At 48.4% G+C, this 26,438-nt stretch overlaps 8 protein-coding genes across 8 annotated transcripts; 3 read left to right on the top strand and 5 right to left on the bottom strand.

Annotated features, from left to right (window-relative positions):
* The first annotated feature begins 226 nt into the window (after window positions 1–226).
* Window positions 227–7,769, top strand: F5147DRAFT_691378 (uncharacterized protein). The gene is made up of 16 exons (XM_041437135.1): window positions 227–509; window positions 659–1,029; window positions 1,078–1,232; window positions 1,282–1,594; window positions 1,643–1,877; window positions 1,924–2,015; window positions 2,065–3,303; window positions 3,360–5,415; window positions 5,470–5,842; window positions 5,893–6,142; window positions 6,200–6,381; window positions 6,430–6,589; window positions 6,645–6,717; window positions 6,766–7,109; window positions 7,166–7,435; window positions 7,484–7,769. Exons 1-16 carry the CDS (start codon window positions 455–457, stop codon window positions 7,688–7,690), a joined length of 6,375 nt encoding a protein of 2,124 aa, XP_041293529.1. The 5' UTR covers window positions 227–454; the 3' UTR covers window positions 7,691–7,769.
* Window positions 7,770–7,812: 43 nt separating this feature from the next.
* F5147DRAFT_634947 (cytochrome P450) lies at window positions 7,813–10,076 on the bottom strand (the record flags this gene model as incomplete). Its single annotated transcript, XM_041432875.1, has 11 exons — window positions 7,813–8,090; window positions 8,147–8,276; window positions 8,337–8,347; window positions 8,397–8,522; window positions 8,572–8,653; window positions 8,710–8,899; window positions 8,965–9,087; window positions 9,135–9,250; window positions 9,298–9,446; window positions 9,500–9,824; window positions 9,878–10,076. The coding sequence occupies 11 exons, from the start codon at window positions 10,074–10,076 to the stop codon at window positions 8,009–8,011; spliced, it is 1,533 nt and encodes a 510-aa protein (XP_041293530.1). The 3' UTR covers window positions 7,813–8,008.
* A 308-nt stretch (window positions 10,077–10,384) lies between these two features.
* Window positions 10,385–11,203, bottom strand: F5147DRAFT_772889 (uncharacterized protein; the record flags this gene model as incomplete). The annotated part of the gene is made up of 4 exons (XM_041441396.1): window positions 10,385–10,543; window positions 10,597–10,710; window positions 10,760–11,011; window positions 11,063–11,203. 4 exons carry the CDS (start codon window positions 11,201–11,203, stop codon window positions 10,385–10,387), a joined length of 666 nt encoding a protein of 221 aa, XP_041293531.1.
* A 1,199-nt stretch (window positions 11,204–12,402) lies between these two features.
* Window positions 12,403–14,564, top strand: F5147DRAFT_691404 (uncharacterized protein). Its single transcript, XM_041437136.1, has 2 exons — window positions 12,403–12,737; window positions 12,792–14,564. Exons 1-2 carry the CDS (start codon window positions 12,552–12,554, stop codon window positions 14,487–14,489), a joined length of 1,884 nt encoding a protein of 627 aa, XP_041293532.1. The 5' UTR covers window positions 12,403–12,551; the 3' UTR covers window positions 14,490–14,564.
* Window positions 14,565–17,726, bottom strand: F5147DRAFT_691406 (uncharacterized protein). The gene is made up of 6 exons (XM_041437137.1): window positions 17,487–17,726; window positions 17,311–17,429; window positions 16,799–17,257; window positions 15,254–16,743; window positions 15,120–15,203; window positions 14,565–15,067 (listed from the first exon to the last, which is right to left on the bottom strand). Exons 1-6 carry the CDS (start codon window positions 17,549–17,551, stop codon window positions 14,810–14,812), a joined length of 2,475 nt encoding a protein of 824 aa, XP_041293533.1. The 5' UTR covers window positions 17,552–17,726; the 3' UTR covers window positions 14,565–14,809.
* A 1,064-nt stretch (window positions 17,727–18,790) lies between these two features.
* Window positions 18,791–20,523, bottom strand: F5147DRAFT_797717 (aminotransferase; the record flags this gene model as incomplete). The annotated part of the gene is made up of 8 exons (XM_041443206.1): window positions 18,791–19,274; window positions 19,331–19,498; window positions 19,552–19,698; window positions 19,749–19,857; window positions 19,909–20,072; window positions 20,130–20,196; window positions 20,248–20,328; window positions 20,377–20,523. 8 exons carry the CDS (start codon window positions 20,521–20,523, stop codon window positions 18,892–18,894), a joined length of 1,266 nt encoding a protein of 421 aa, XP_041293534.1. The 3' UTR covers window positions 18,791–18,891.
* A 2,248-nt stretch (window positions 20,524–22,771) lies between these two features.
* Window positions 22,772–23,568, top strand: F5147DRAFT_575608 (uncharacterized protein; the record flags this gene model as incomplete). The annotated part of the gene is made up of 4 exons (XM_041431281.1): window positions 22,772–22,887; window positions 22,958–23,013; window positions 23,073–23,383; window positions 23,437–23,568. The coding sequence occupies 4 exons, from the start codon at window positions 22,772–22,774 to the stop codon at window positions 23,566–23,568; spliced, it is 615 nt and encodes a 204-aa protein (XP_041293535.1).
* Window positions 23,569–23,897: 329 nt separating this feature from the next.
* Window positions 23,898–26,232, bottom strand: F5147DRAFT_836552 (uncharacterized protein; the record flags this gene model as incomplete). Its single annotated transcript, XM_041444006.1, has 5 exons — window positions 23,898–24,405; window positions 24,455–25,722; window positions 25,782–25,791; window positions 25,977–26,106; window positions 26,183–26,232. 5 exons carry the CDS (start codon window positions 26,230–26,232, stop codon window positions 23,977–23,979), a joined length of 1,887 nt encoding a protein of 628 aa, XP_041293536.1. The 3' UTR covers window positions 23,898–23,976.
* Window positions 26,233–26,438: the final 206 nt, after the last annotated feature.

Genomic DNA, 26,438 nt, shown 5'->3' on the forward strand with positions numbered 1-26,438 from the left:
GAGTATGTTAGGGGATAAAGTTATTGTAACGAGTATGGATCCGAATAGCCGAGGGGTCGGCCGGTTACTCCGAGTTAATCTGATCTTAGATTCGGAAGTTTCGGAACTGCAACTGAGTGATGGCATACACTAGGGGTCACCGGACCTGTCAGCTAGTAGAGTATCAGTAGAACTAACATTCAGTCTTTTGTGCAAATCATAACGGCCAACTCAGAATAAAAGTTTCCAGGCGGTTATTGAGCGACAGTTAACGTTCAACTGTCACCGTCACATTGCATTGTCACACACACTAACGCCTTTCCTCATCGACGCTAGCCCACTAAATATAGTGATAGCCACCGATATCGAGTAAAGTTTGCGATCCCACACCGTCTGGAGTCAGGTGGCGTCCAGACTCCAATTGAAAGAGAGTGTTACTGGTTAGGACCTGTTAGGACTCTTAATCCTCCTGATCATGGATGAGCTCGTGCATCATTGTCTCCGAGAGCTTTCGTTCGACGGCGATCTTGGTACGTCAGCACTATGTATTCTTATCCCGTCGGCTTCTTTTGGAGTCTAATCGCGAAGAGCATCGTTCGAATCCCCATCATAACAACTCTTCAATATCTATTTTCTCGATTTTCTTGAACAGCATCTGATTTTCCTTATTTCCCACCAGGCTGTAATGCTTCCCGCTTGCGAGATTTCATTGTAGGATTCCATAGTCACGACGCCACCCACCCACAAGTCGTCGACGATGCTTTTTGCGCGTTTGTCTGGTCTATAGTCGTCCAGCAGCCCACTGTTCGCGTTGGTACAGTTCCTCCGGGCGTATCATCTGAAGTGCACGTCGCTCCTCAGACGAGCGCAAAGCGTAAGGCGGCAGCTAAGGGCGAGGTGCTTGTCGAAGAAGCCCCACCGTCACTCACTCTCGTTGAGAATGCACGCGATAGGTCATTGGAGGACCTAAAGGCAGAATATGGCGAGGATCTTAGGATTGCTGTTGATCCAGAGACTTCTTTTGCTGCGATCACAGGATCTCATATCAGAGTATGTAGCAATCGTCATCTAACTCAATCTGAGCTCATCATTTCGCAGTCTTCGAAACTCAGTCCAATGGTTTACAGTGCTTTGCAATTCATCACAAGAGGTCGCGAAGAAGGTGTATCAACTGTCGAGCTCGGACGTAAGACAAAGTACGACCAGAAAACGTGCTTTTATGTCATCAAACAACTGCTGGAGCTTGGCTTAATGTATGTTTTGTTCTTTCTCTCTACAAAGCACATAATGATGCAAGGATAGTATCAAAGCACGGCGAGGAGGTATTGGTAATCACTCCTGCATTCACAGATATTTTGTGGAGCGTAGCGCGTTCTGGCAACAGATTCAGCAAGAGGAAGCCAAAGATGACGAACCTATTGTTATTGGAGAGTGTCATCCGCAGGACGCAACTTCTGTTGAAGATGGGACTCCCTTTACTGCATCAGAACTCGACTTTGAGCCTGTGGATGCCAGACATCTGTCTAGTCTTCCACTAATCAAAAACCGAATCGTCAAGTTGCTAAAGGCGTCGCCGAACAATATCCATGCGTCAAATAACTTAATTATCACCATCGTAGGTCATGTTCAGTTACGGTGTGGAGGTTTTATTGAATCACTGCAGGGCTTTATGGATCCAACCAAAACAGACCGTCGCTTCTTTGAAACTCGTCTGCGAGAGCTGATTGCGCAAGGAGTGATAGAACGTGTGTTGGTTCCGAGCTTCAAAGTCAAAGACAGGCATGTCAAATGCATACGGCTTGTTGCTCCAGACAATCAGCTCTCAGAGGGTGGTGTTATTGTTGCCCCTCAGGAAGGCGAGGAGGATGACAAGGAAATCGTGCTTGAGGATACATCTGGTGTGACACATCATTCATGTGTAGACTGATCTAATTAGCCTCACAGCTGGTTACACTGAGGTTAGGGCAAACCGCACAATCCAGAAACAAGTGTCAGATATGCTTGAGGAAGCAGGACCTTCCGGCAGAACTCTCCGTGTAAGTCTCCACACGGCGCACTAGAGTAACAATTTGACTCTGTCCACAGGAAATTTGCAGCGCTCTTGGAAATTTCGATAGACGCACCATCGAACTTCTGCTAACCAGAGCAGTCAAGAGTCGCCCTCCCGCTCACCTCAGCGATCTCGGGACAGCGGACTTCATGGAGTCGTTTGGGCGGGAAAGACGACATCGATATTATACTGTTGCGGCATATACAACTATCATGGCCAGCGAAAAGCTTGATGATACGACAACGTCATATGCTAACGTTGATCTCTCAAAAGCCGGTGATTTTGCCATGTTTCACGAGGCGATGTTTTATGATGACGATGAAACTCTCCACCACTATGAAGACATGTTCAAAGGCAAGGAGAGCAGAGCGAAGACAGGAGCTAAGAAACGTAAAAGGCCAGAAACCGAAGATCCAGGAGATGACGAAGCGGTTGAGGGTACGCCAGAACCTGTCCCAAAAGCCAAAAGGGGCCGCCCACGGAAAAAGCCACGTGGTGAGGAGGATGTCATCTCTATCCCTCCGAAAAAGCGTGCTCAACCTCGCAAAAATCCAATTGCTGAGGAGGGTGATGGGACTTCGACGGTACCTAAGGTTCCCAAAAGACGAGGCCGTCCACCCCGACAGAAGCCCGCTGCTGAACCAGCCGTTTGCCATACCGAAGTTCCAAGGAGTGAATCGATGGAGGGTGTTAATGACATTGTTTATGCCGCACAAGTCCCGTCAGCGCCTCCATCAGAGACTCTGGAGAGGGCGAGTATGACCGGCGTAGCTAGTTCTCGGCAAGGAATAACTTCAGCCACATCTCATGTTGTTCCTTCGACATCAAGCCCGAAGGAAGGAAATCGTTCGTTCCAGGGATCATCCTTATCGGCAGTACATGAGGGTCCCGGTGACGAGCAACACCGTAATCGTCAAGCTGTGGTAGGCGCCAATGTGCAAGCCGCGGTATCGCGTCCGTCTGATGGCGTTGTGCTTACAACCGGCACTGGTGACCTGATGGAATATCACGACGGGCTTGTGGCAGAGGGACCAAAACCCCAAGAATCTTGTAGAAAATCGGAACCCACAATTCGCGAGAACGGTGCTTCCTCTAGCCCGAGTGTGGTAGAAGGACTACCTGGTGGAAGTTCTGATGATCGAATCGATGAATTGGAGGTCGTTCGTATCCCACCGCAAGTAGTGGATGCTTCAAGGACCGATAGATTATTCGTCATGGATAAGCGCCCTTCCGAACCTATGATAATCGATCCTGCGCTGCTGAGGACGTCCTCTGTAAGTGAACTTCATGCTTATTTCACATCACTCGATTAATGTGACGGTTGATGGAGGCGGATGTAATATCCACTGCAACAGGAGAGAAACGAAAGGGATCCCCACTTTCAGTAACGCCCCAACCCAAGCGCTCGCGAATTAAACCTAGTGACAAGCTCAAAACAAATACGAACATATCCCATTTACGCCGCGAGAACGAATTTTTTCGGGTAATCCAAGACTTTGGCGGCATTGCAAATCTGCACACAAAACATTTTTTTGATGCTCATATCGCTCTGCTCAGTGACATAGCTCACCGCGGAGAACCTGCGAGTGCACCCTCAGGAACTCGCATTGACAAGAGAACCGCAGACGCTACCATAAAGAACATGGAAAGTCGTGGCCGCGTCAAAGTCCTCAAAACCACTGTATTCTCTGTCACTGGAAGTACTCGGCCTGCTTCCCTTGTCTACCTCCCAGACACGCCTCAAGAGAAAATCAACGCGTTTTTACATCATCTGAGCCACACTACCCCGGTTCCCAGTGTTCGACCTGTCAAGACATTTGAGGAGCCTGTGGATTTTGGAGCTTCGAGCAGCGTTTCGCACAGCACCACTCTACCGCTTCATCTACTGCACACGGAGAAATCCGCGCAAGATGATGCTGGACATCAAGTCCTTGACACTGCCAAGGCGGAGGAACTTTTCTCATACGACTTTGAAACGATCCGTGACGTGCTACTTACGGAGAGAACTACGGTAGCGCAGTTATATGGCTTCAGAGTTGGGAAAGCGGCTCGGTTGCGGGACTTTCACGTCTTTACCCTTGGGTTGCTCGAACAACATTCTTCGCCCCGTATTGCATCTCGCGAGCATTCCATGATCGACATCTCCTTGTACCAGTTCGACGTTCCCATTGCTACTTATTGCTCGTTCATTGCCGTTCTCAGTTACGACGAAGAGCTATCAGAGCTCATGGCCTCCGTGGAGGGTAAAGAAACACTAGTCGGAGACCTACCGAACCATATATCAGCAAAGCTGCAGGTGGGAAAGTTGCATTCCAAATCTCGCATTCTAGAACTCTTAGATGCCCTTCGACTTCTTGGACTTGTGACTCCTTACGAACCATCCACGGATGACAACGCGGATTTCACATGCACACTCTCTGATGGCCGGATAGTTCCACTCAAGGCAGCCGCTTTTGACGGGTGGCGGGTATCCGCACCATCTGCCGCGCCCCAATATTGGCGCTTCAATGAAACAGCACCATTACATCTCTGGGCTCTTTCAGATTCTTCTCCGTCCTACTGGAGGCATGTCTCTGTGAAATCTCGTTGTAATGGCGTAGCTTTTTGGGATGAGCTGCATAAAGTTTGTCGAGATGTCGCTTACGCACGAGGTGCTGTTTGTCCAACGCACGGCACTTCGGGACCTCCAACAAACACAGTTCTTCTGCGGTTCCTTCGCCGGAGAGCATCTTGGGACTTGGAATACCGCCTTACCTGGCACCAGAGGCGTTATCTAGACCAATCTGTAGACCGCACCACGGCCCGCAGTCCACTTGACGAAGAGGATATTGACTCACAGCTGCAGCAGATTTGCCATGTTCTTAGCGCTCCACGTGCGCCTGTTGTCGCCTACCTCAAAGAGGCTACTGAAAAGGTTCTACGTGAAATGAAGAAAGCACGAGCGAGGCAGAAACGAGACGGGGAAGAGCATGGTGCGATGCAAAACGTCGAAGCCAAAACCATGCTTCAGAAGAAGGCCGAAGAAGCAAAGCTTCAAAGGGAAAGCGACTGGGAAGCTCTGCTTCAGCGCGTGCATCCTGGGCCTCTCAAGGGCACCGTTGGTATCCGCATTCGAGCTGTTCACAGTCGCTTTATACAGTCTAGCTCAATCAGAGATAAGGATCGATGGCAAAGTGAAATTGAAAACGCCATCCGGGAGGCTCGACTGGCTTCAAACAAGGTTATCGCAAGGCCGAAGGCGCTTGCGGCCACGCGCCTCACAGCTTTACCTCCTGTTGCAGCCAATCCTCCTGAGAAATCGGTGCATTTTCTCATAGCTCAACAAGGACCACCTATTCTCGCGCAACAAATAGACAAGTCGAGAGGAAAGTCCAAGACCAAGGAAGGCTAGTTCTATTCATTTGCCTTTCTGCGCATTCAAACGTAACCGCCTTTCGTAGACCAATCAGAGAATAGGACGCCACACCAGAGGCGCTCTAGATTCCACTGGACTCGAGAATACGATGAGCTCGCCCGTGATGCATCTGCTGTAATTCGTGCTCGATGTCGCAGTGGGGTCAAGATCGATCTTTCAGCTCTCGACCAAGTGTTTCCTGCTGTGCCGCGTAACTCTGTCCGCCTCCGCCTCTCACATCTCCGAGAGAATACTGGTGAAGAAGTGTATATGACGCGCCTCGAGGACCGATGGCATGACCTTTGGGTTCAGCATAGGGGTACCGAGCATCTTCCTGACGAAGATCCTCAAAGCCCGTCGAACTTTGACATAGTAAATCACATAGAGTTTCTTCGGAAGCATGTTGATAAGAATGCCCTGTAAGTTTACTTTCGACTGTCTAATTCATATGGATGCTGACCGCAATTAGGAGAGTTGGTTATGTTGAGCATACAACTCGAACGAAGCTACCAGCATCAGTGGATGACATCATCCAACATTTCGATGTGCTTTGCAACGCAACTATTTCTCCTGCTTGGGAATTTGTGTGGCAAGCTGCCGTCGAAGAAGGTCGAGAAAAACAGTTTCTCCGACAGTCTTTCACTCATGCACCAGACGATGTTCCATATGTCACTAACTCGAGTGATGATATAGTTCAAGTCGCGGAAGCTGCGCTAAAGGTGGTGGTTATTCGTTTGACCTGTCCACTCGCTTCTTACTTTTGCACCGTTCTACAGATGGTTTTTGGTATGTCTAGCGAACATTACGACGCTGATTTGGCAGCGGAAATGCTCCACAGTGTAGGCGATCAGTCTGTGTCCCTCGCAACCTCCAACCTTTTGCGCCGTGGAGTCCTGTCAAAGGTGGTTCGTGATCCCAAAAAGATGAAGCCGGGACGTACATTGAAAATATCAGAAGTGTGAGCAAAGTCATTGATTGCCAATTCTGCTTATTAACACGATTGTAGCAACCTAAACGCCATCGGAGGCTCGATACATGGAGACTTATTTCAAGACGCTGTCGCTCTGGATGAGGTATTTGCAGAGCAAGTTGACAGCCTGGAATGGCCCTTGTTAGCTTCTGATGGTGACATCGCAGCACTACTCCAGCTAGTGTCAGAGGAGCAGGTACGTCGATGACTAGGCTGTATAGTAGAAGTGTCGCATGGACAAGAACACACAGGTCAATTTCATCATAGATACAGCACAGTCGCGAAACGCTCGAACAAAGCTTGACTGGAACAGCAAAAAAGCAGGTCTGTGCGGTGCCTCAGTTACAGTTTCTTCCCTCTCACAGAGAATAGATGACAATGATATCGAGACTAGCATCCAAGTCCGCTTGAATCCACTTGATGGAGACGATAACGAGGGCAGTGGAAGCGCAATATTGCCTTCATATGAGTCAAGCTTAGGTCCTACAAATACACCACTCGACGAGATCAAGCAACACGGAAAAACGGTCACCGGAGCTGACGCTGCTTGTGCTGAGAAGACACAATCAAGAATCGTAGATTGCATGCTATGCACCGAGTCGACGTTTTCCAAGTTTGTCGCTGGTCTGGATGGGGAACAACAAATACTGGCTCGAAATATTTTTGATCGAGCTAATGCATTACCAGAATCAGGTTCATCAAAGTTGCACTACCTAGTATGTTTTCTATTCGGGCGTCATCTGCCAACTTGCTGATCATTTTATACTTTGAGGCTTTTGGTGCTGGTGATGTGGTCATGGACCTGTTACAACGAATGTCCCAAACATCCCCACCCCTCATTCTGTGGGCTGGATACTCTGCGCCAGTCATCGTTTCCTGCCTTCATGTTCGTCCTTGGACAGTGGAGATTATGAAGGAACCAAAAATTCTTGCCTTACCTCGACGTTGGCTAGATATCCGTGGTGGTACAATACGAGAGACCTGGAACGCTATTTTACACGCTGTGGTGGGCATCGTTTTTTTCCATCCAGGAATTTCTCAGGTGAGTGTTTTGACAAATTTGTTCGTGTGCTTAATCTCAACCCGATAGACCGAGCTGCGGTGGAGGCTTAGGGCAGTATGTGACCGACAGGAATTCATAGACATCCTATGCTTCTTGTATCGTGAAGAAGCCATCTACGCACAAGTTGGTACAGCATGTCCACCTGGCACTGTCTGGCCGGCAACATTAGATGATGGAGAGGAACAGCAGGTTTTCTGGTTCATTGGCAAGAACAAATATTGGTATCAAGTCTAAATCCACAATCATGTTCATCGGACGCTGCGATAACCATAATGCCATGCTGATGAAAGTGTTATGAAATGATATTCTACCGTGATGGTGTTTTTTTTACTGCAAACATGTGAGCTCATCCATGCACCAGTCTCGTTATCCGTGACCGAGGTCTGGAGTGTATGGACTATTCCTACTTGCTATGAGCTCTCACAAAAAATTTATGGCGACCATGACCTTCAGAGAGGAGAGCCAACAGTGACACGTAAAAGTGTTTCAGTTCGGTTCTCATGTATAGTGCTCGGGGTACAACATATACACTACAAGGATCATCTTCGTGCCTTAATAGTCAATATCCTGCTGAATGAGCGCAATAGCTTTTGCAGAGCGAGGTTTAATAGAGCACTTGAATGGTTTCGGATGACTGAGAGTATGTCTATTTAAACTGGTACCGCGAATACGATAGGATACACGACATACCTGATCGCGCCTGATGAGAAGTCAACCTCAGGGGTGTGCTCAACGCCGTTCTCGACGATCTTGGAAATATCAAACACGGCGAGCGACATCACGGTAGATAACCAGATGGAAGCATCAACGAGGTGGAGGCCTGTACATCAAAAGCAAGCAAATATCACAATACTGTTTTATTGAGAGTACTTCTGCATACCGGGGCAGATCCTGCGGAGCAGAAAGTTAGCATTCCACTCCAATTTAACTCCATGCGTACCGTCTACCAAAGCCGAAGCAGATCGTGCGAGGCTCACGTTCGGGATCCTTTCCGTCATTGTCTAAGAAGCGTTCAGGCTTGAATTGCGAAGGGTTAGCATATGTCTGCGGGTCATTGAGCATGAACCTGGCGTGCAATTGTATCATGTTGAATCCAGAAAAATGGGAGCACTAACCAGATGTTAGGCATGATCAAGGATCCTTTCGGAATGTAGTACCCGTCATAGATATCGTCCTCAGAGACACAGTGGGGGATCCCTGTCTTTAAGCGATTGATACAGCTCTGCAACGAAAAGAATACAATAAACACATACCTGTAGGGACGACAACATTCCAGCGCAGGGATTCTTTCACAAGGGCCTCGATATAGGGGAGGGAGTTGCGGTCTGCAAAAGAGGGAAGTCGATTAGTGCCAACAACAGCATCTATTTCAGCCTGAGCCTTCTTCTGCACATCGGGGAACAGTGTCATCGCCAGGAAAATCGAATACATTGTAGAAACTGTCTGTGGAGACACATTTTAGTCTCAAAATATAACAATCAATCTGTAATGTGGATGGAAGAGCTAACCGTGTCGGCACCACCGGTGTATAGGGATACAGCAGACCATTTCACCATGTGATCCTCTTCCGCAGACAAAGTTCGGCCTTTCAACAGATTCGAGGTGAAAGACACGCGGGCAACTCCGGCAGCCTGTGATGTGTTCAACTCGCGATCGCCGAACTATATATGTTGCTTACTATCTGATCCTTGACGAATGTGTGTGGTGCTTCAACCAATTCTTCGAGGGTCTGGCGCCATTCACGGGCCAAGCACTTGAATCCAGCACCAGGAAACCACTCGGGAACCTTGGCCACTAGAGATAGTCAGGTCATTGCAAATGTCAGAATGCCGTAGTCTTACGCCATGGCATGATGTCAACCATGAAGGCACCGGTATCAGTGGACCGCGATAATTGGTCCATAACGCGGTCTGCAAGGTCGACGAAGGGATTATTGTTCTCCTTCACCTCATATCCATGAGAGATTCGCAGAATGATAGCGCCAGCGGTGCTATACAAAATCAAGGCCCCATTCATGCAATGATAAAGATAAACACCACATACTGTCGAATATGTGCTTGCAGTTGCTCGGGTTTTGCAAACACACGCTTCAGGAACCGGCGGGTCTCAATATCCTCAATCGGTTCGTAGACAGCCATAGCAGCGCGACTGCCAATTATGCGGTGGATGTTCTTGCGGTAATAGCGAAAACGATCACCATAAGAGATAAAACCCAAACAGTACTTCCAGCCAACAAGTTCACCACCCATTGTAAGAACTGGACGGTCAGAGTACATAGAGCTTTTTTTGTCTAGCAATGCCATCGCTGTCTCGACAGAATTCAGCACAATGATGTGCCGACCCAGAACTTCGACATGCGAGATGTCACCTGCAAACCACTGTGTAATTGAGATGTATCGTATTGGGAAACATGAGACACACCATATTTTTTGCGCCACTTGGCAAAGGTGAGCCAAGCCTTGTTATGGGGCATGCCTGCGACGTTCCCAATGAGAGGCCACCCCGGAGGTCCAGGGGGATATGGTGCAAGGTTCTTCTTTCTGAATGCCTGCTTGACCAGATACACTCCGGCACCAGCAAGACATAGGTCCAGCCAAGTGATATTGGTGAATATCAGCATGCTAGGAAAGATACGATGTAATCGTAGGCTGCGACTGATAGCGTTAATAACAAGACACGGAGACAGTAACTATAGGCCTACATAGGAAAGGGTCCAAACCGATTTGGGAGGATGGGATTATATGACTATTAGAAGATGACGTAAGTAGTCAAGACTATCGTACCGTTACGCCAAAAGGGACACTGCAGACATATGTCGGGTAAGTTAGAAATAGTGGTCATCCTCAAGTATATATATGTCATGGTATTTAGATGCAATGAGGGTATACAGAATTTGCGGGGAGGAGTTAAGATGTGCAGCAGGCACTATCATGATGCATTTTCCGGGACTCTGACGGAGGCAGCCCAAGAGGTCCCTTCGATATTCCAGAATGTTGAGAGGCGGATCTGATGAAACTTATAACCGTCTCGCCCTCCGACTTTCCACTTAAAAAGCGAGCTCTGAGTTAAATAACCGTTATCGCATTGCTGGTTGACGGTGTATTAACGACAAATTACAAGAGAAGAACGTGCACACATACGATGAAAAATCCAAAGAAGTGATACGCAATTTGACGCGCGAGATCAGCCCTTGTGATGGGCTGTTCATTTGTCCCGATGTCGATAGGGAACTCCACTGTGTCGTATCCAGGCCACTAACACTGAACTTAGGTCTCGCAATCGATCGAGGGTGCGAACACTTACAGCGATGACGAGCTTGAAAGTCTGGACCTGAGTACGGTCGACTGTCGGGAACATAATTTCTTGGGCGTCTTTCAAGTGCGCTCCACCGCCGGGCTGGAGACACTTCTCCAAAGGAATACTCAGACTATTCCTTTCTGTATTCACCTGGAACATAACAGTCGAAGAGCCGTCTTTGTTATACTGCGAAATGTCCATTGGGACAAACTTCTCTGCGCCGTGAGAGGTACTACCAGAATACTGGATGGAGGAATTCTAGTCCTCGTTAATCATAGTGACAAAATTAACTATGCAGATCAAACTCACCGGTGCTGAAGAGATGGGCATAACAAACGACGGATGATCGTTTATATGGTGGGGATGCACAACTTGGTGTATACCCAACGTGTTGTTATACATGGCGTAGGGGAAACGTTCGTGACCACTCTTCTGCTGCGAGTAGGACATATTGGTAGATCTGGATTGATCGTCGAGCTGGGAGTGAGTTACCAACATACGAGCTACCTATAACTTTACAGGCAAAGGTCAAAGAGCTCTCAGAAAGCTACTTGCCCATAGTCCCCAACGCCAATGGTCTGAACTGAATCCATGCAGCTCCGAGCCAGGACGTTTAGGCCAGTTAAATCACGGAAAAGGAGGACGAGGGTTCATCGTACTCCAGGCGCACTTTTTGTTCCTCGGAGACGGATAAGGCAAAATGTCATTGAACAGGAAACTAGACCACCACAGGCATGTGGGAATCCTGTTAGAGCTCGATGACTCCACAAAGCCGGTCCCGTCAACTGATACACAAAGAACGTCATGAAGTGTCTTGACCTTGTACATGGACTCAGGCTTTGTCCAGACAGTCAAGAGAACTTGTCTCACTCTGGAACACGGGATTTTAGTTATTGAGGGAACTTGCAGATATAAGCACTCAGTTCCCAGTACAATACTGGCACCTAAAGGCTCACCTAAGTGTACTCTTGAAGACGTGACTTGACTCGGAGGACAATCATATTACCGGATGAGACAAAATTGAAGAACAGATACTTACGAATAAAATCAGGCTGCTCGAACTTCCAATACATGGAATCTCTGAGTCAGGACTCGCCCGTCGTGTATTCACTGCCAGCGTCCCAAGGCCAGCACGCTCGCTCATCAACTTGAAGCTACCCGGATCTTTCGGAACTATGCTGCACATTGCAGTCTTGAGTTCAGATCCGCCATGTGAACACCTTGTAATTGAATATCTTGAGACAGATCATTGAAAAAAGCTTTATCATATACTTATGCAAGGACAACTTGAACGCTGACAGGAAGTTGCGGAGATTGAATTTGTGCTTGCTCGGTCTGGTTGGCGCCGTAGCTTGGTATTACTAGGTCTGATGTCGACGACGTGGTACTGGGAACATTGATCGTTTCAACGACTCCAATACCTATGGAAACCGACCTACTTTTGTCCTCTGTTGGCCGTTGTATGATAACAAATTAAAGCAGGGTCGACAACTTGCCAAGTGAGGTTTCCTCGGGGCCGGGTATTCATTTATTGTACTCGCTCTCGCCTGGCGGGACCTTGCTTCGACTTCAAAAAGGTGTGGGTTGTACCTGGTACCTTTTAGGTTGAGAAGATTATCCATAAGCGCCTCTCTGGACCCACACTGTATCAAAGAGACGCGTGTTTTTGTATTTTCACGAGCACGTGCCAGTGTGGTGACCGTGTCGAGAACAAGGATTGGGCAAGGTATAAGACATGGAGTTGGGAGCAGACTGATAGTATTGCATCCCTCACAGCTAATTCCAGATACACACGTCAATGCCAAACTCACAGCCCAAGCGAAAACCTTCTCTCTTCTCCCGGATAGGGGCTCGTATCGATGACCGCCCTCATTCATACTATTCCAAAGAGACTCGTCTCAGACCTCTGGGAAATAATTATGAGGGGAAACAAGCATCGGTGTCAGCAACAGGTCACGCTGGTCGTCATCCTCAAGCCAAACAGGTAGTGGGACTTTGATTGTAGGAAAAAATCAATTTCATTGAATATTCGGTGTAGCATGTGCCGGACTCCTCCTTCATCGTTCATGTACCTGCTACTCGCCAACCGACGACTTTTTCACCAGATACAGTCACTCAGGAGCGGAACAACCATGCATATGGCATCTTAGCGACTGTGTCCATCTCGGGATCTTCCCCTGGGTCCGATGTAAAGCCCATGTCCCTTGACGATGCCCCTCTATACTCTACGCGGTTTCGGAAAAGGAGTTCCAAAATGTCTCTTGAACCTTCCCCATTGACAGGCACCTATAGCAAGGCTTCGTCTCAGATGTCGGTTGATTCATTTTCTCCGAATGTTGATCAAAGCGCTCAGCATAGGGCTTCATTCCGTATGTCGGTTGATGTTCCTTCTGCCTGTCAGATCCGATGGTCATCAGACCGGATGCTGATCGACGAGATCCAGCACCGCTATCCTACACAGAATCTCCCACAGCAGGTGTACAGTCACTGTGCTTTCTCATTTATTACTCGCCCGACTGTCTCGCCAAACATAACATGTTCTCGCAATACTTCGGTACATTCACCACGAGAACGTACGCTCGCGTCGAGTGTTTTGTCACCCACATCCTTTTCATTACGACATATATCTCTATCGCACGGTAGAGGCTCCCCTTGCGGAGAAGCGAATTCGGCATTGGTGCCTCCGTCGCGATTATTATCCATGCAATATGGGCGTGACAAGGAAAGTCAAGTCCTTCCCCCAACAAGATCCCCTCCATGCACATCACCACCGCCTCCTAGCCTGATCGACAGCTCCCTTTCACACCCTTGGGGTCGCTCAGAATTCGCACCAGCTGCACCTCCCGGAATATTCTCCACAAAACATGGGACTCCGGTTTTACGGGAGGGGAATAGATCGCCTCCCACGAGTCCAGATGCTGTTCATCGTCAATACCCTACCAGTAGGAGTCGTGTTCGTGCACGGAGATCATCCTCAGGAGACGACGCCAGTTACAAGCGTCGTTGTATCCGACAAGATAGCCAGCCTATTACCCTTCTCTTCATTGATTCTCATTCAACATGCAACACGTCTCCACAATCGCCTCATTCGCTCTCCCCTATCAATGAGGCTTGGCTCCCGCCTATGGAGAAGCAACTGGAAATGGCCCACGAGTCACAGCTGAAAGCCAGGTTCAGGAAATTCAAAGCTATCATCGGTGGGGCTGTAGACGAAATCAAGGAGGAAATTGTGCTTTATCATAAGGACCATCGAAAGCATAAAGTTGCACGCACAAATACCAACTCGGAGCCTTTTACAGGAGTTCCGGACTACCTGAGGTCTTTAGAGCGTTACGACCCACCGGAAACCACAGATACATCCCGATCTCAACCACAGACATCATTTGACATTGAGAAGGATATTGACAATATCGCTCAAACGTGGACGAAACTCGCGCTGTGCGATTCTCCAATGCCATTGGGAGGGGATGTCAGTGATGGGATCCTTCCGGGCGAAGTACCCTATCTTTCTTTATCTCCCCCAAGAATCAACGAGCCTCCCATGAACCAAAGCAGATCGCCACCCGTTCGTAGGACTGCTGATCTTGGCGCAGTCACACAGGTTCAGAGTGGTGAAGTCGATATACACATGGAAGATGCCGTGAACTTAGCTGCTCCCGCGTTTCGCCGACGCAGGACTGTGGATGCCTTCAATGCCAACGGAATGGTCACATCCCGACTCCCTAAATCATTATAGTTTATAGCTTCCATCGCGGGTGGAGATAGTCGACGAAGATATGATACATGAATCTATACGAACTCACAGTGCACAGATAAATGTTACGAATCACAAGTTTAAATGGACTTCACAAACGGACTTCTACGCTATACGATAGACGTAGACCACGAATTAATGATTGACTGATTGACAGACAAAATCGAGTGACGAGCGGGGTGTAACTTAGGGATTGAGACGTTGAATCTGCAGGAAAATTTTTCGAGCCGCCAGCAGGACTAAGATATACCGGCATCGAGTACAATACCAAGACAATTCCAAGGATCGCAAAATCTGTACGATCAAAACATCCCCATACCATCTTCATCACCATCGCCCCACCCACTGGCAATGACTTCTTCGTCTTGTGGACGGGGGGAGGGACGGCGTCCCGGAGGCGGTGAAGTATTCCGCGTATCGTTTGGATGAATGTCTTTTGTGGTAGCAGGTTGCGATATGGGCGCGGCGATGCCTTGCGGTTTTGCTTGCGATGGCTGGGCACTGTACCATGAAATCTTCACTGGACCTACTGCAGCGATGGTTGATCCTTTGGCAAAACCCTGACCGAATTGTGAGCACAGCTCCGATACAATAAATCATCTATTGACCAACCTGCTCAGCAGCCGCTCTCGTCTTGAAATTGACGAGAACTTCATCATCGCCGATGCTCTCCGTTGAATCGAGCTGGCCGGTGGTCTATGATTGTCAATGAGCCACGCGTCCAGAAATGAAGAATCCCGACGTACTTCATACCAGTCCCGCAATGCTTGCAGGCTATCTTCACGAACGCCCTTCACCAATAACTTCCTTGGGCGGTTGTCGAGCTTCATACTCGCCCTAGGAGGACCACCTCGCGGTGCTCCGCGGTAGAAGGCTCCACGTGCCCCGCGGCCGCGACCTCTGTATCCACGATACGGTGCACCATACGAGACTTCAGGAGTGGTCTCCGGTATTCCAAGACTTGCTGCCTCCTCCCTTAATTTTGCGAGTTTAGCTTTAAGTTCCTCTGTAGACTCCCCAACAGCATGCAACTCAAGCTCCTTATCCAACCGCTCTCTCTCCTTTTTCTCGTGATCATTCTGAGTAGTCAAGGCAGGGGAGTGGACCTTGGCGGGGATAGCCGACGATGGTGACGGTACTGATGAAATCGTCATCTCCTCTCCCAATTTCCGTAATCTTGCTAGAATCCCTTTCTTCTCCTCGGGAGAAGAGGTCTCTAATGAGGCCATTAAAGACTTCTGCTCCGCTATCTGTTGCTCCAGCAGCTTCTGCTTCGCCGCGAGCTCTGATACGGCGGGAGAATGAAGGGGTGGTTTACGGGCGGGAGTCGTGACGGGCGGTACAGGAGGCTGGGTTGGTGCAGAAGGCATGGGGGTCTCACGCGCAGCCAGGTTGGCCAGTAGTGGTGCAGAGGCCGCTAACATTCGCGATCCTGTTTGCCCATGTCCTTCCATTGGCCGATGCCAAAAGACCTTCACAAACCGATTCCCAAACACGGCATCTTCCGACTTCCATGCAGCATGAGCCTCGGTGTGTTCAGCGAAACTCACGAGAGCCTTGGCACTGCGAGCATCGATCGCAACGTTGGTGACTGTCCCAAAGCGCTTGAACCAACCATTGACAGCGTCAAGGCTGAGCTTGTCCTCTGGAATCTTTTCCACCACAAGTGTTTTATCTTGCCGTCGTTCTGGACGGAAGGTCTGCGCGTCACCACCAAATATGCCTCGTCCACGAGGTGCACCCCTCCCGGCTCCGAACCCACCACGTGTGTTGTACGTCGATGGCCCTGGTACACTCGGAACACCCATCTCCACGTCCATGTGTTGAACTGGTTGATGCTGCATGGGTGTGGAACTCTGTGGGATGGAATCCCCTGCTGGTAATACCGGCGGTGCAGATTCTTGAGGCGGCTGAGGAGTTAGGTCCTGTATGACGGGAAGTTCGCCAGACCTGTCCACTATGTGAGAGACTTGACCACCGTCCTCTTGCTGAGCCCTGGAGAGTAGAGGAGCACGTTGCGTTCCACGACCCAAGCCGATGCCGGCCCCATTCGGACGCATATCCATGCGTGCCTCGTGAGGATCATAGGGGGCACCTTGAGCCATACCGAAAGGCATTCCGCCAAACATTGGTAAAAATGGTACAGCACCATTCATAGAAAACATTTGCGACGGGACGAAAGCATCTTCGCCATGACTATACTTGCATAATGCACCACGAGCACAATATCCATTATCTGTAGGGATACACGTGAGCAGCTTCTTTAAATTATTACGAAAGAGCATGCGCACTATGATAATCACGACATATTCCTTTTCTTTGGTCTGGCGGCTGATAATTTTGTGGTCGTCGGGTGCCCACACTTTGATTGCTCCCATTCATGCCGCTACCCACTGGACTATTCATTATCATCCCTTGGCCACCAGGCCTATTTTGGCTACCACTCCATGCACCGGTGGAACGAGAATCACGACCATTGGGATACCGTGAAAATTGGCCTTCTGCACTTAACCGAGCACCTTTCGTGGGTGGGCGCCCGTCACGTTCATCGTGTTCCAGCGATCGTTTCTGCCCTCTTTCCGTTGGCGAGTGATTAGATAGGAGACCATCCAGAGGTATAGGAATCCCAGTATCTGCAGATTGTGAATGTGAGGTCAACGGGAAAGAACTTGTTGGGTCGCTGGCCGTGTACGGGAGATACGTCTTAGTTCTGAGAACAGTGAATAATGTATCTATAAATGAGGGTCCCTCTGGGTACCGAATTGAGAACGAGACGCAGATATTGCACCAGGATCATGCACACCTTTCTCTAAAAACTCTTCCAGCTGGGAGCTGAGCTCCTTTCTCATCTCATTTTCTGGGACATTGTGCTTCAGCAAAGCGAGAACGTATTCAGCAAGTGCCCCAGGCTCCGCGTCACATCTGAATATTCCCATCATTGTTAGAGGCGATAAAGACAGAGCATCCGGTGATACGCACATTGGCTCCAGAGTTCGGACCAACCAAGGCTTCAGGTGAGTTACAGTGGTCGGGTCGTAAAGCATTTTCACCAGAGAAAAAGAGAGAAAAGAAGAGTTATACAACTAGCCTGTGTATCTTGGGTTATCGAGGACGGAGAAAAAATACAGATGTAAAGAAGTATAATGGACTGCCAGACCGATGCAAGTAAATGCTCAGGTGGATGCTCTGCTTGAGGCAACTGCCAAAGGATGATGATTAGTTTGCCCTTGATGACTAAGCTACAAGGGAATGTCTTCTTAGTCAGCCCCTCTACTAGTGGATGACGGCAAGTATAACTTAAACTTCAAATGATCATGTGCTTGATCTTAATGGATTGCTGCTGGTCGCCGATAGCTGCAACTCGATAGCTACACTTCGTACGATTTTCATAAAGACACTCAAACAAGTCACGTCGAATCAGCACATAACGTGCCAACGATTTCTTCTCCGCCTGAGCATCTGAATATCATTCGTGTCCATGGGCTGGAATGAACGGACATGCATTGACGTCAAAAAGACAGTATTGTCACACAGTCCTGCGAGATATACCCATGATGATGTCTTCAGTACCAAATCACGCACGCAGTCAAATCCCGGCTGGAAGTGAACATAAGTGGACTCTGACCTCAATCTGTGTCATTAGTGTACCTCGTGTATCATCTCTACAGGAGCTCCCCTTTCTGGAGGCTACCTGCCATACTAATTCAGGTTATCCATCAACAGCCGAAGGAGATCCGCTCAGCACAGACGATACGAGCTGCAGGCATGTTTGGCCGAATCCTGCAACTGAGGCGCAGAGGCCTCCGGTAGAGCATGTGCAGTCCCAATAACTTCCTGTTCTGCCATTGTCGTCAACAACAAATCCAGTGCCGAGTGAGAAAATATTAGTCTCCCCGACTGTTACGGCGTGCACGACTAGGAGTAACACTGCGTCACAAGCTATACCCGCCTGATTACCGCTGCTAGCCCCAATTGTATCTATATCCGAGATGCCCATCAAGAACGTAAGCAGCGCACTCACCGCATTGTCTGATCAGGTCAGTCAACGTGGCACCGCGAGCATAATTATTCGTGTGTGATGCGCCGTCAATCAGGTCATCGAAACTGGTAGAGAGCATGAAGGCTAAAGAACTGAGAACCACGGTCCCAATACAGATGGTGTGTCGGTGGGCTTCCGCTACCAGCGCTTACTAATACAGTAACAGAAAAAAGAACCAGATACCTGGACAAGAAAAATTAGAGGGCTAGCTAGCACGTAAGGATGTCATAAAACCTTCGGCGTTACAACTGACTGAAACTGCCATCTTACGATCGCCACCAGAGAATTCTAGATTCTATTGAAATGCACAAATAGATCTCCTGTTGTAGATGAATGGCAGCTGCACTACTGCGCCACCACGTAGTTCCAGTTGCTCTTGATAGCCCCCGTCTGGATACCCACCAGCTCCGCCCAAAGAGGTTCCGAGATGGGACCCATACCGTCCTTACCAGTAGGAATCGTGACATCACCACCGTTGTACCCAATTCTGTCCACAGGTGTGACAACAGCAGCCGTGCCGGTACCAAATAACTCGACAAGTCGACCCTCCTTTGAGGATTGGATAATCTCGCCCATGTTAATTGGGCGTTCGGAAACCTTGATAACATCAGGAAGACCTCCGAGACGCTTGACCCCTGAGGTATGGTTACGGGCAAGGGCTAACACAGAGTCGCGTGTGACACCTGGAAGAATCATTCCGTCGAGAGGGGGAGTAATGAGTTCAGTAACTACGAAGGCAACGAATTCAACATGCGTTTGAGACACCGCTGAGATGAATGCTTACTGCCGTCCTTGTCCTTAATAACGGCGAACAAGTTCATGGTGCCTACCTCTGTGAGCCAGTGTTCGGGACCATGTAACCACAAGTTCTGCGCGTAACCCTGTTTTGCTGCACTTTTTTGTGCCACAACACCCGGAGCATAGTTCGCGGCAAGCTTATATGCACCGGTACCTTTAGGTGTAGTGATTACAATATCCGAAAGGTGAGCTAAGAACTTGACGTACCTCCAGGCGCAGCGCGAATGTACTCTGTTGTACCATGTAAAGGTACAGGCTTGAACCCATGAGGGTAGTATGGTCCCACAGGGCTGGTAATCACGAAGAGTAGTGCTTCAGTGGGGGGTGCAACACCTAACGTGCCATTAGTGCCAACTGCAGTGTCTCTTAGTATCAGTGTCAAAAACGAGGGTTGCACTACTCACTTAATGTAGGTCGGATGTAAAGACTATGTCCGGACTCCTTAGGTATCCATTGACGGTCAAGAGAAATCAACTCCTTTATGCATTCAAGAAGTGCATTTCCATCGAATGCCTGTTGGAGATAGGCATGAATATCTGCTCAGAATAAAATAATAGAGCGTACGGGAAGCGCTAGCCGCTTTGCGCTGTTGTTCATACGTTTCATATTCATGTCAGGTCGGAACATCGTCACAGTACCATCTTCGTGTCTGTAGGCTTTCATGCCCTCGAATAGTGATTGGGCATAATGAAGCACGGTAGCACCAGGGGATAGATTGATGGTGCCGACTAGAACATAAGAGCAAAGATAACGATAAAAGCTATGACGAAAACGGTAAGACTTACAAGGTTCAATACTGGGAGCTTCCCAGCCAGTAGCGTCAGTCCAGCGGATCTTCAGCATGTGATCTGACTGGAATGACAATGAGGTACGACACATGAAGAACCTGAGAAAATGACTCACGAATGTCCGCCCGAACATAAGGTTCTTAGAAGCAGGGAGTTCCTTGGGGCTCATTGTTTTGGTGACAGTGAGCCGGGAGGGCTTCATAGATTGTTAAAACGAGAAAAAAAACAGAAACATCGTCTATACCTCGATATCGAGCGAGACAGCAGCTTCCTCCGTCGTAGAGATATTTTGAGACATGTACCGGCTCCCAGTGGCAGTAGCTCGCCATGATGAGCGTGTTGCAGACTGCGTAAGCCTAGTAAAGTGGAATGATAGCCGCACAGACGACATTGCTGAGCTCGTGGGTATGAATAATGTTGCGGATTAAGGGTATGCTGAGATATATCTAACGAGGTCAATTTTATACAGTAACGTGAACGCTTGTTAGACAGCCTAGCGTGGCACGTGGTCGGTGACCAGCCTTACACGGATCTAACTTACTTCCGCACTCCGTTACAAAATTGAAACTTTGAAGCGCACCGGTCACTGTCTCGACGACGATGGCATTGATAGGATCAGGAACTTCCAGTTCTTTTCTTCCCTCATCCATTAATTTTACTTATCACTGCTTGAATTACGCTTCCCACCAGTCTGACGCTATTTAATCACTCTTGCATGATTCAGATGCAGTTCTCACTGCCATCCCACTTCCCGCTCCCGACTCATCTTCCGTAGTTGCATACGGAACTACTATAAGATCTACTAGTCGCACATCTGATTCGACCAACAAACCACAACGTCACAGGAACCCGACTCTATTCCCCTCTTCCATAACGTCGTGTATCTTGCGAATGAAGGAACACCTAAGGAATTGCAGCCGAAGCATTCAAAGACGTTGTCTGGTAAAGGGCTCCAGCCACAACGAAAGAACAACTGGGTAATAATAGCTGCAATTAGTAGATGTAATTTCTCGGTTGGTATCTTTTCTTTCTGATCTCCGTTGATTAATACTTCTGCATTAGCGTTCCTCACTGCTACAGACAGAAGGTAGTCTTTACCGCGCTACAGAACTCTTCGTCACAGGCATTCATTCAATAAGTCTGACCAGCTGTAGACGACTTTTTTCCCGCCCACCAAAAGAAAATTTCTCCGTCAGCAACTTGTAAGCACCCATACAATGTGAAATTCAATGTTTACGCAACCCTCCTGCTAGTGTTGGTCCTGGCAGAGCTATCAGTGACTTGCAAGTTGCATGATGACGACCAAACAGATGTAGACGAGCTCGCTGGTTTACGTAGTAAGATCGAAGCTTCGGACGTTGGTTCAGGTGAATGCATAAGTTGGCGTTTGGGAGTAGCAGATTGAATCGGGTTCCACAGGGAGGCGTCGAGATTGGCGTCATCCATGAGTACAATCAACACATCAAGGATCTATATTCAGCGCTGTACACCTGGAAATGCTCATATCTGTATCATGGCCATAAAGTCCAACCACTACCCCTCTTGATGCATCAACTTAAAAGTACCACGGCTTCCTCATCAGAGCATGGTAAGTTACTCTGCCATCCCCGATTCTCCGCCGACTTTGCATTAGCGCACAACTGGTTGCGGACCCTTATGGCCTCGACCAGTTAAACGCAGACTCGTGGAATCTCTCCCATTCGTGCGTTTGTGCGCCACTGCAGAATCCAGATGCAGCAGACTCAAGGAGACAAATTTCAATGGGTGCTTCCCCTGGCGCTGTTTACACCGCACCGCAGAAGAGTAAGGACGTCAATGACAAATACTCTTGTGTGCGCCTTATATGCCAGGAGCGTAACTGTCCAATAGCGCACAGACAAATCTCGCACAGGTCTTGGGGAGACCGTTCCACCGGATATTAATTGTAACACTTCACTCCTTTCAAGGAATGTATCCAAACATCTTTCAGGCAAACGGTACACTAGTCTTGATGCTGTTAATATCGGATCTTATTTTATTGATCATTTGTCATTTATAGGGTTTTACACGTATGACTCTATAGACCATGACACGATACCCCCAATATTGTCCTTCTTCGAGAGTGGCGTGCTGCTATCATGAAAAGAACTGTATGCCAGTGCAACAACAAGAGATGTCGATGCAAGTATCAATCAAGGCTTGGCCAAAGCTATCATAACCGCCGAAGCTTTTGTCGCCACGCAGGTCGGCGAGATGATCCACAATCTCAACATTCGATTCTCAGAGCCTGACCCCAAGGTTGTCGGCTACCCTTACGGATCTTAGTTAGTTCGTCACCTGCGGATATCCTTATTGATATACTTACTGACAGCGCTCTTGTGAGTCAACCTTCAAGTTCGTTTGTCACGGATGCCGGTGATCGCACACAGAATCTCCGTCTAGTCAATGAAGTTCTGAAGCTTTGCATAATGCTATTGAACCAACAAATGTTTCGGTTTTTCAGACTGGTGCCAGGTTTGTGTGATTCACACCTGTATGGCTTCAGCCGAGCAGATCTCCGGCCGGAACGAAAGTACCGGGTGGTGAAATTCGTCGACCATGGTATTAATATGTAGGTGCTGTTGTGAAGAGCATCTATTCCCAAAGCTTCGCCTACACTTATGGCCATCCCAACGACTGAACTCGTCATTTTCGACACTACAGAGGAGGTTCGTAATGACCGCTCAATTTTGAGCCCTGCATTCGAGATAGTTTCAAAGTCTGATGGTATCCAGATGTGCGTATCGTTCCCCTGCTAGTATATATTACCAGCGATACAGGGCTCCCTAATCATATTATTACAACAGGCCTGCCTACGTTGGAACGCAGATTGAGAATCCCGCTAGAGGTTATGTCTTCATGAGTATGTATTACATATTTTGCTAGTCTCCAAAGGGGCAGCTAACAACTCCCCGGTTTTAGACTGGGATAGCTTAGCGCACCACCAGGCGATGCTGGAGTCCCCCTCGTACGCGACTCTGCTTGAAGCTCTGAAACCCGCATATGGAGGCTGGTCGAAGATGTACCATGTGATTTTCAATGCCCATCCCATCGCATTCCAGCAGCCTGTCACGGAAGTTCTCCTCCTCACCGTCGAGAACGCGGATCATCGCACAGAGGTGTTTGATATCCTTACCAAGATCTCGGACTCGACTGAGAAGATGCTCGTGTTTGGTCCTGCGCTGGAAGATGAGAATGTGATTATTGTCGTTGGTGGTTGGCAGAGCGTTGAGGTATGTGTGGAGATTATCGCAATTTTGGACGTACTGATACTGTTGATTGCTAGGCTCATTGGGAGATGGTCGCTAATCCTGAGCCGAAGGCTGCGCTTGAACAGTTGTACACTCTTGCTAACAAGGATCATCTATTTCACAGCACCTTGACCTCTTTTCATGGGGAAGTAGCAGTTGTCTGTTAAGTCGAATTCAAACTTCAAAAAGCACGCAATTGTACGTTACAAGTTTTTGTACCACAAAGTCCTCATATGTGACGGAATGCTGTGAGGCAAAACAACGACTTAGAAAGCATGCCCAGACTCGAGGTAGGGTGTGGGGGAAAATCCAGATCAGAAGGAAGTGCCAGATATCGCATGAAATCACTTTTCTGTGCTTTTCTCAGTCGACCCCGGCACCTGAATTTGTCACGCGCTTCTTTTCGACTTGTCAAAACAACCATCTAAGTAATTTAAGTATAAAATTAATAGTATAATAAGTTGTAAATAAGTTTTAATTTTAAGAAAGTTCGAATGTGTGACTCGGATTATCGATCAAGTGAGCTGGATATCTTCTAAGTAATAACTGCACAATATTTTTACTTGCGACAAGGGTTATGTCGAAAGAGTATCCAATAAAAGACTCACTAGGGCGACGAAAGCCGACGCCGAAGCACACGCTAGGAAGAGGCCGCCGATCCAGGCCGCCTTGGCCAGTGTAGCCTGAGCTGTAGTTTCGATGATAGTAACGTATGCATGAACATTTCCCCAGATGATATTGGAATTGCAGAAGCATGTATCGTAGAGGTCGGAATACGCGAAAATACACGTCAAGACCACCCAGAGGGAATTTGCAATGGCCAACAGTTTTCCCATCCTTCGCAGCAAGTGTGAGAACGCCAGAGCAACACGTGCAGACAGCGATGCTCGATAAGAATAAGCTGCGGAATAGTGAGCGAGAATACTGGATGTCAGGAGCATCATCCAAATGACAGTCGATAGGGCTCCGTAAATGAGGTAACTCAGAGATCGACACCCCAAGCCCTGTCTGAAGTTAGCCGACATGATATCATATATATCAGGAGAAACCTACTATTGTTGGAATAAACCACTCGGTCATAATGGCTCCTCCGATTGTTCCACATTGTAATGCAAGCGAAGCACATGACGCGATAACCATTCTTGTAAATATGCCAGGTGCCCAGTGGCTTCGCCGAGCATGGCCGGGTTGCACGCAGTACGCGGCAATTTCCTGAGGGGACCCACATCGATTGCGGGGGTGGATGGATTTAAAATCGTCGGACTCGACCCACCCACTCTCGACGATGACAGGAATACGGTCTCGGGCCTTCTCTGATGCCGCTTTGTACATCTGGAAAATATTCTCTGCTGTATGAGCCCATTCCAGCGAACGCGAGTAATTAAACACTGGAGGGGTGAGGAGTTCGTCTGGAGACATGACATCCTCCTCCTGAGCAGTTATTGTTAAAGCTCTTTGGGCGAATGCAGGTGGTGTTGCAATATTTCTATCTGTCATTGCTGCGCGCGCGTGTCGGTCGGCACGATCATAAGCTGCTTGTAAGCGGTTGAAATCGCATTTTGGGGAGAGTTGCAACCATCCCATGACTATTGGGATTAACCACAACCACATTGAACTGGTGGATTCGGCGCCGGCTTGAGCGTTTACATAAGAATCTGATGGTGAGTTGACGATAGACAGAATATAGGCAACGACAACCCAGGCGATGGAGGTCGCGGATGCAATGGACCACGTATGGGTGTAGTCCACCAATTCAGAGAAATATTGCCACCATAAGTCGTTTTCCGGAAGCACAACGAGAGATGCGAAGCATGCGCGATCGGGATGCAGTCTTAGTGGTGATTGCTGGAGGCTACTGATAATAGAGACTGCTGATCGTGAATTTGAATAGTCCACCGATTGACTAAATCGGCAGTTGATCCATCGAGAATTGAGGAGGGTGATGAACAGAGAGTAACCAGCTAGTGCCGGTGATCCGACGGTCAATACAGCAGCCATGAGATTATCGAGTCTATACTGTGCCCCAAAGGGGAGCTGCGAGATCAGCGCAAGGTATGGCAGTAGCCATGAGCTGAAATCTTGTGCAAATATAGACACATCAAAATTTCCGGATTCCCATCCCTTCAAGGTCTCGCAGGAGGAGGTACACAGAGAATAGCTTATCGTTGTCGCATCAGCAACATTCGACACAGGATCTCCGTTACTATTGAGGAGACCAGCTAAACTCTGGGTGGCATTTGCATTTGCCTTGATATTGGTCAAACACTGCGTCCAGTCGAGTCCAGCGACTTTTTTGACAGAATGCGCCAATAGGAGAAATACTAGTAGGCAGAAGGAAGGGTGAGAAACCAGAGAACCATCGGCAACTCATTGCACTTACATTCCTGAGACTTTAATATGTGAAAACGCATTCTTTATCAGCTACACAAGGTAGATGTAAAGCGTATGAATGTCTTTGGCGTACTAGAAACCAGGACTACAGCCATTAGTAGCGCCAGTATTGTATAGAGAACCTCTCACCAGATTGTTGTAAAAAGGAACGGGCACTGTCAAGGCATCTAGTGGTATTATATACGTTTTCAAAGTGGCGAGCCTCTGAGTTAAGGCCCAGCTCATCATGGCTACCTGCGATGAACTCCTGTGTCTGCCCAGGAACGTGACGTGAATCAACCCTGAATGCGAATAGTGGATGACCTGACTTGGCCCTGGCAAGATTCCTCGTCAATAAGAAAGTGATCAGATTTTTCGCATTCAACTTTCTAAATGTCATCTTTGACGCACTCCCAGAAAACTGCAACAACCGCCGTATCGTGAAACGAACGCGCAGACATGAGCCTCGAAGTGGGAACGGAGGAAATATGTCAAACGGTTAAACGCCGCACTGCTAGATCGTCCCCTAACGCTTAGCTCCAGTGCCACTGCAGAGCCCACCACCTAGTCTGATATATCAATATCGACTGCCCATAACGCAAAACTCATGGGACACTGCCACAAATGAATTACGGAAGGCATCAAACTATGCACAATCTCGTGCAAT

Source organism: Suillus discolor, assembly GCF_016758755.1.
Source record: "Suillus discolor strain FC423 chromosome Unknown F5147scaffold_23, whole genome shotgun sequence".
NCBI classification, from domain to species: domain Eukaryota; kingdom Fungi; phylum Basidiomycota; class Agaricomycetes; order Boletales; family Suillaceae; genus Suillus; species Suillus discolor.

What these genes read in the sequence shown, in the direction of transcription:
- F5147DRAFT_691378 (XM_041437135.1), top strand. Translation starts at nt 455, where the DNA reads ATGGATGAGCTCGTGCATCATTGTCTCCGAGAGCTTTCGTTCGACGGC. An exon ending in ATAACTTAATTATCACCATC is followed by an intron (nt 1,595 to 1,642) that starts GTAGGTCATGTT and finishes GAATCACTGCAG; the next exon opens with GGCTTTATGGATCCAACCAA. An exon ending in CTGGAACAGCAAAAAAGCAG is followed by an intron (nt 6,718 to 6,765) that starts GTCTGTGCGGTG and finishes CACAGAGAATAG; the next exon opens with ATGACAATGATATCGAGACT.
- F5147DRAFT_691404 (XM_041437136.1), top strand. Translation starts at nt 12,552, where the DNA reads ATGCCAAACTCACAGCCCAAGCGAAAACCTTCTCTCTTCTCCCGGATA. An exon ending in GTCATCCTCAAGCCAAACAG is followed by an intron (nt 12,738 to 12,791) that starts GTAGTGGGACTT and finishes TATTCGGTGTAG; the next exon opens with CATGTGCCGGACTCCTCCTT.
- F5147DRAFT_691406 (XM_041437137.1), bottom strand. Translation starts at nt 17,551, where the DNA reads ATGCTTTACGACCCGACCACTGTAACTCACCTGAAGCCTTGGTTGGTC. An exon ending in GGAAGAGTTTTTAGAGAAAG is followed by an intron (nt 17,258 to 17,310) that starts GTGTGCATGATC and finishes TTCGGTACCCAG; the next exon opens with AGGGACCCTCATTTATAGAT. An exon ending in AATATGTCGTGATTATCATA is followed by an intron (nt 16,744 to 16,798) that starts GTGCGCATGCTC and finishes GTATCCCTACAG; the next exon opens with ATAATGGATATTGTGCTCGT.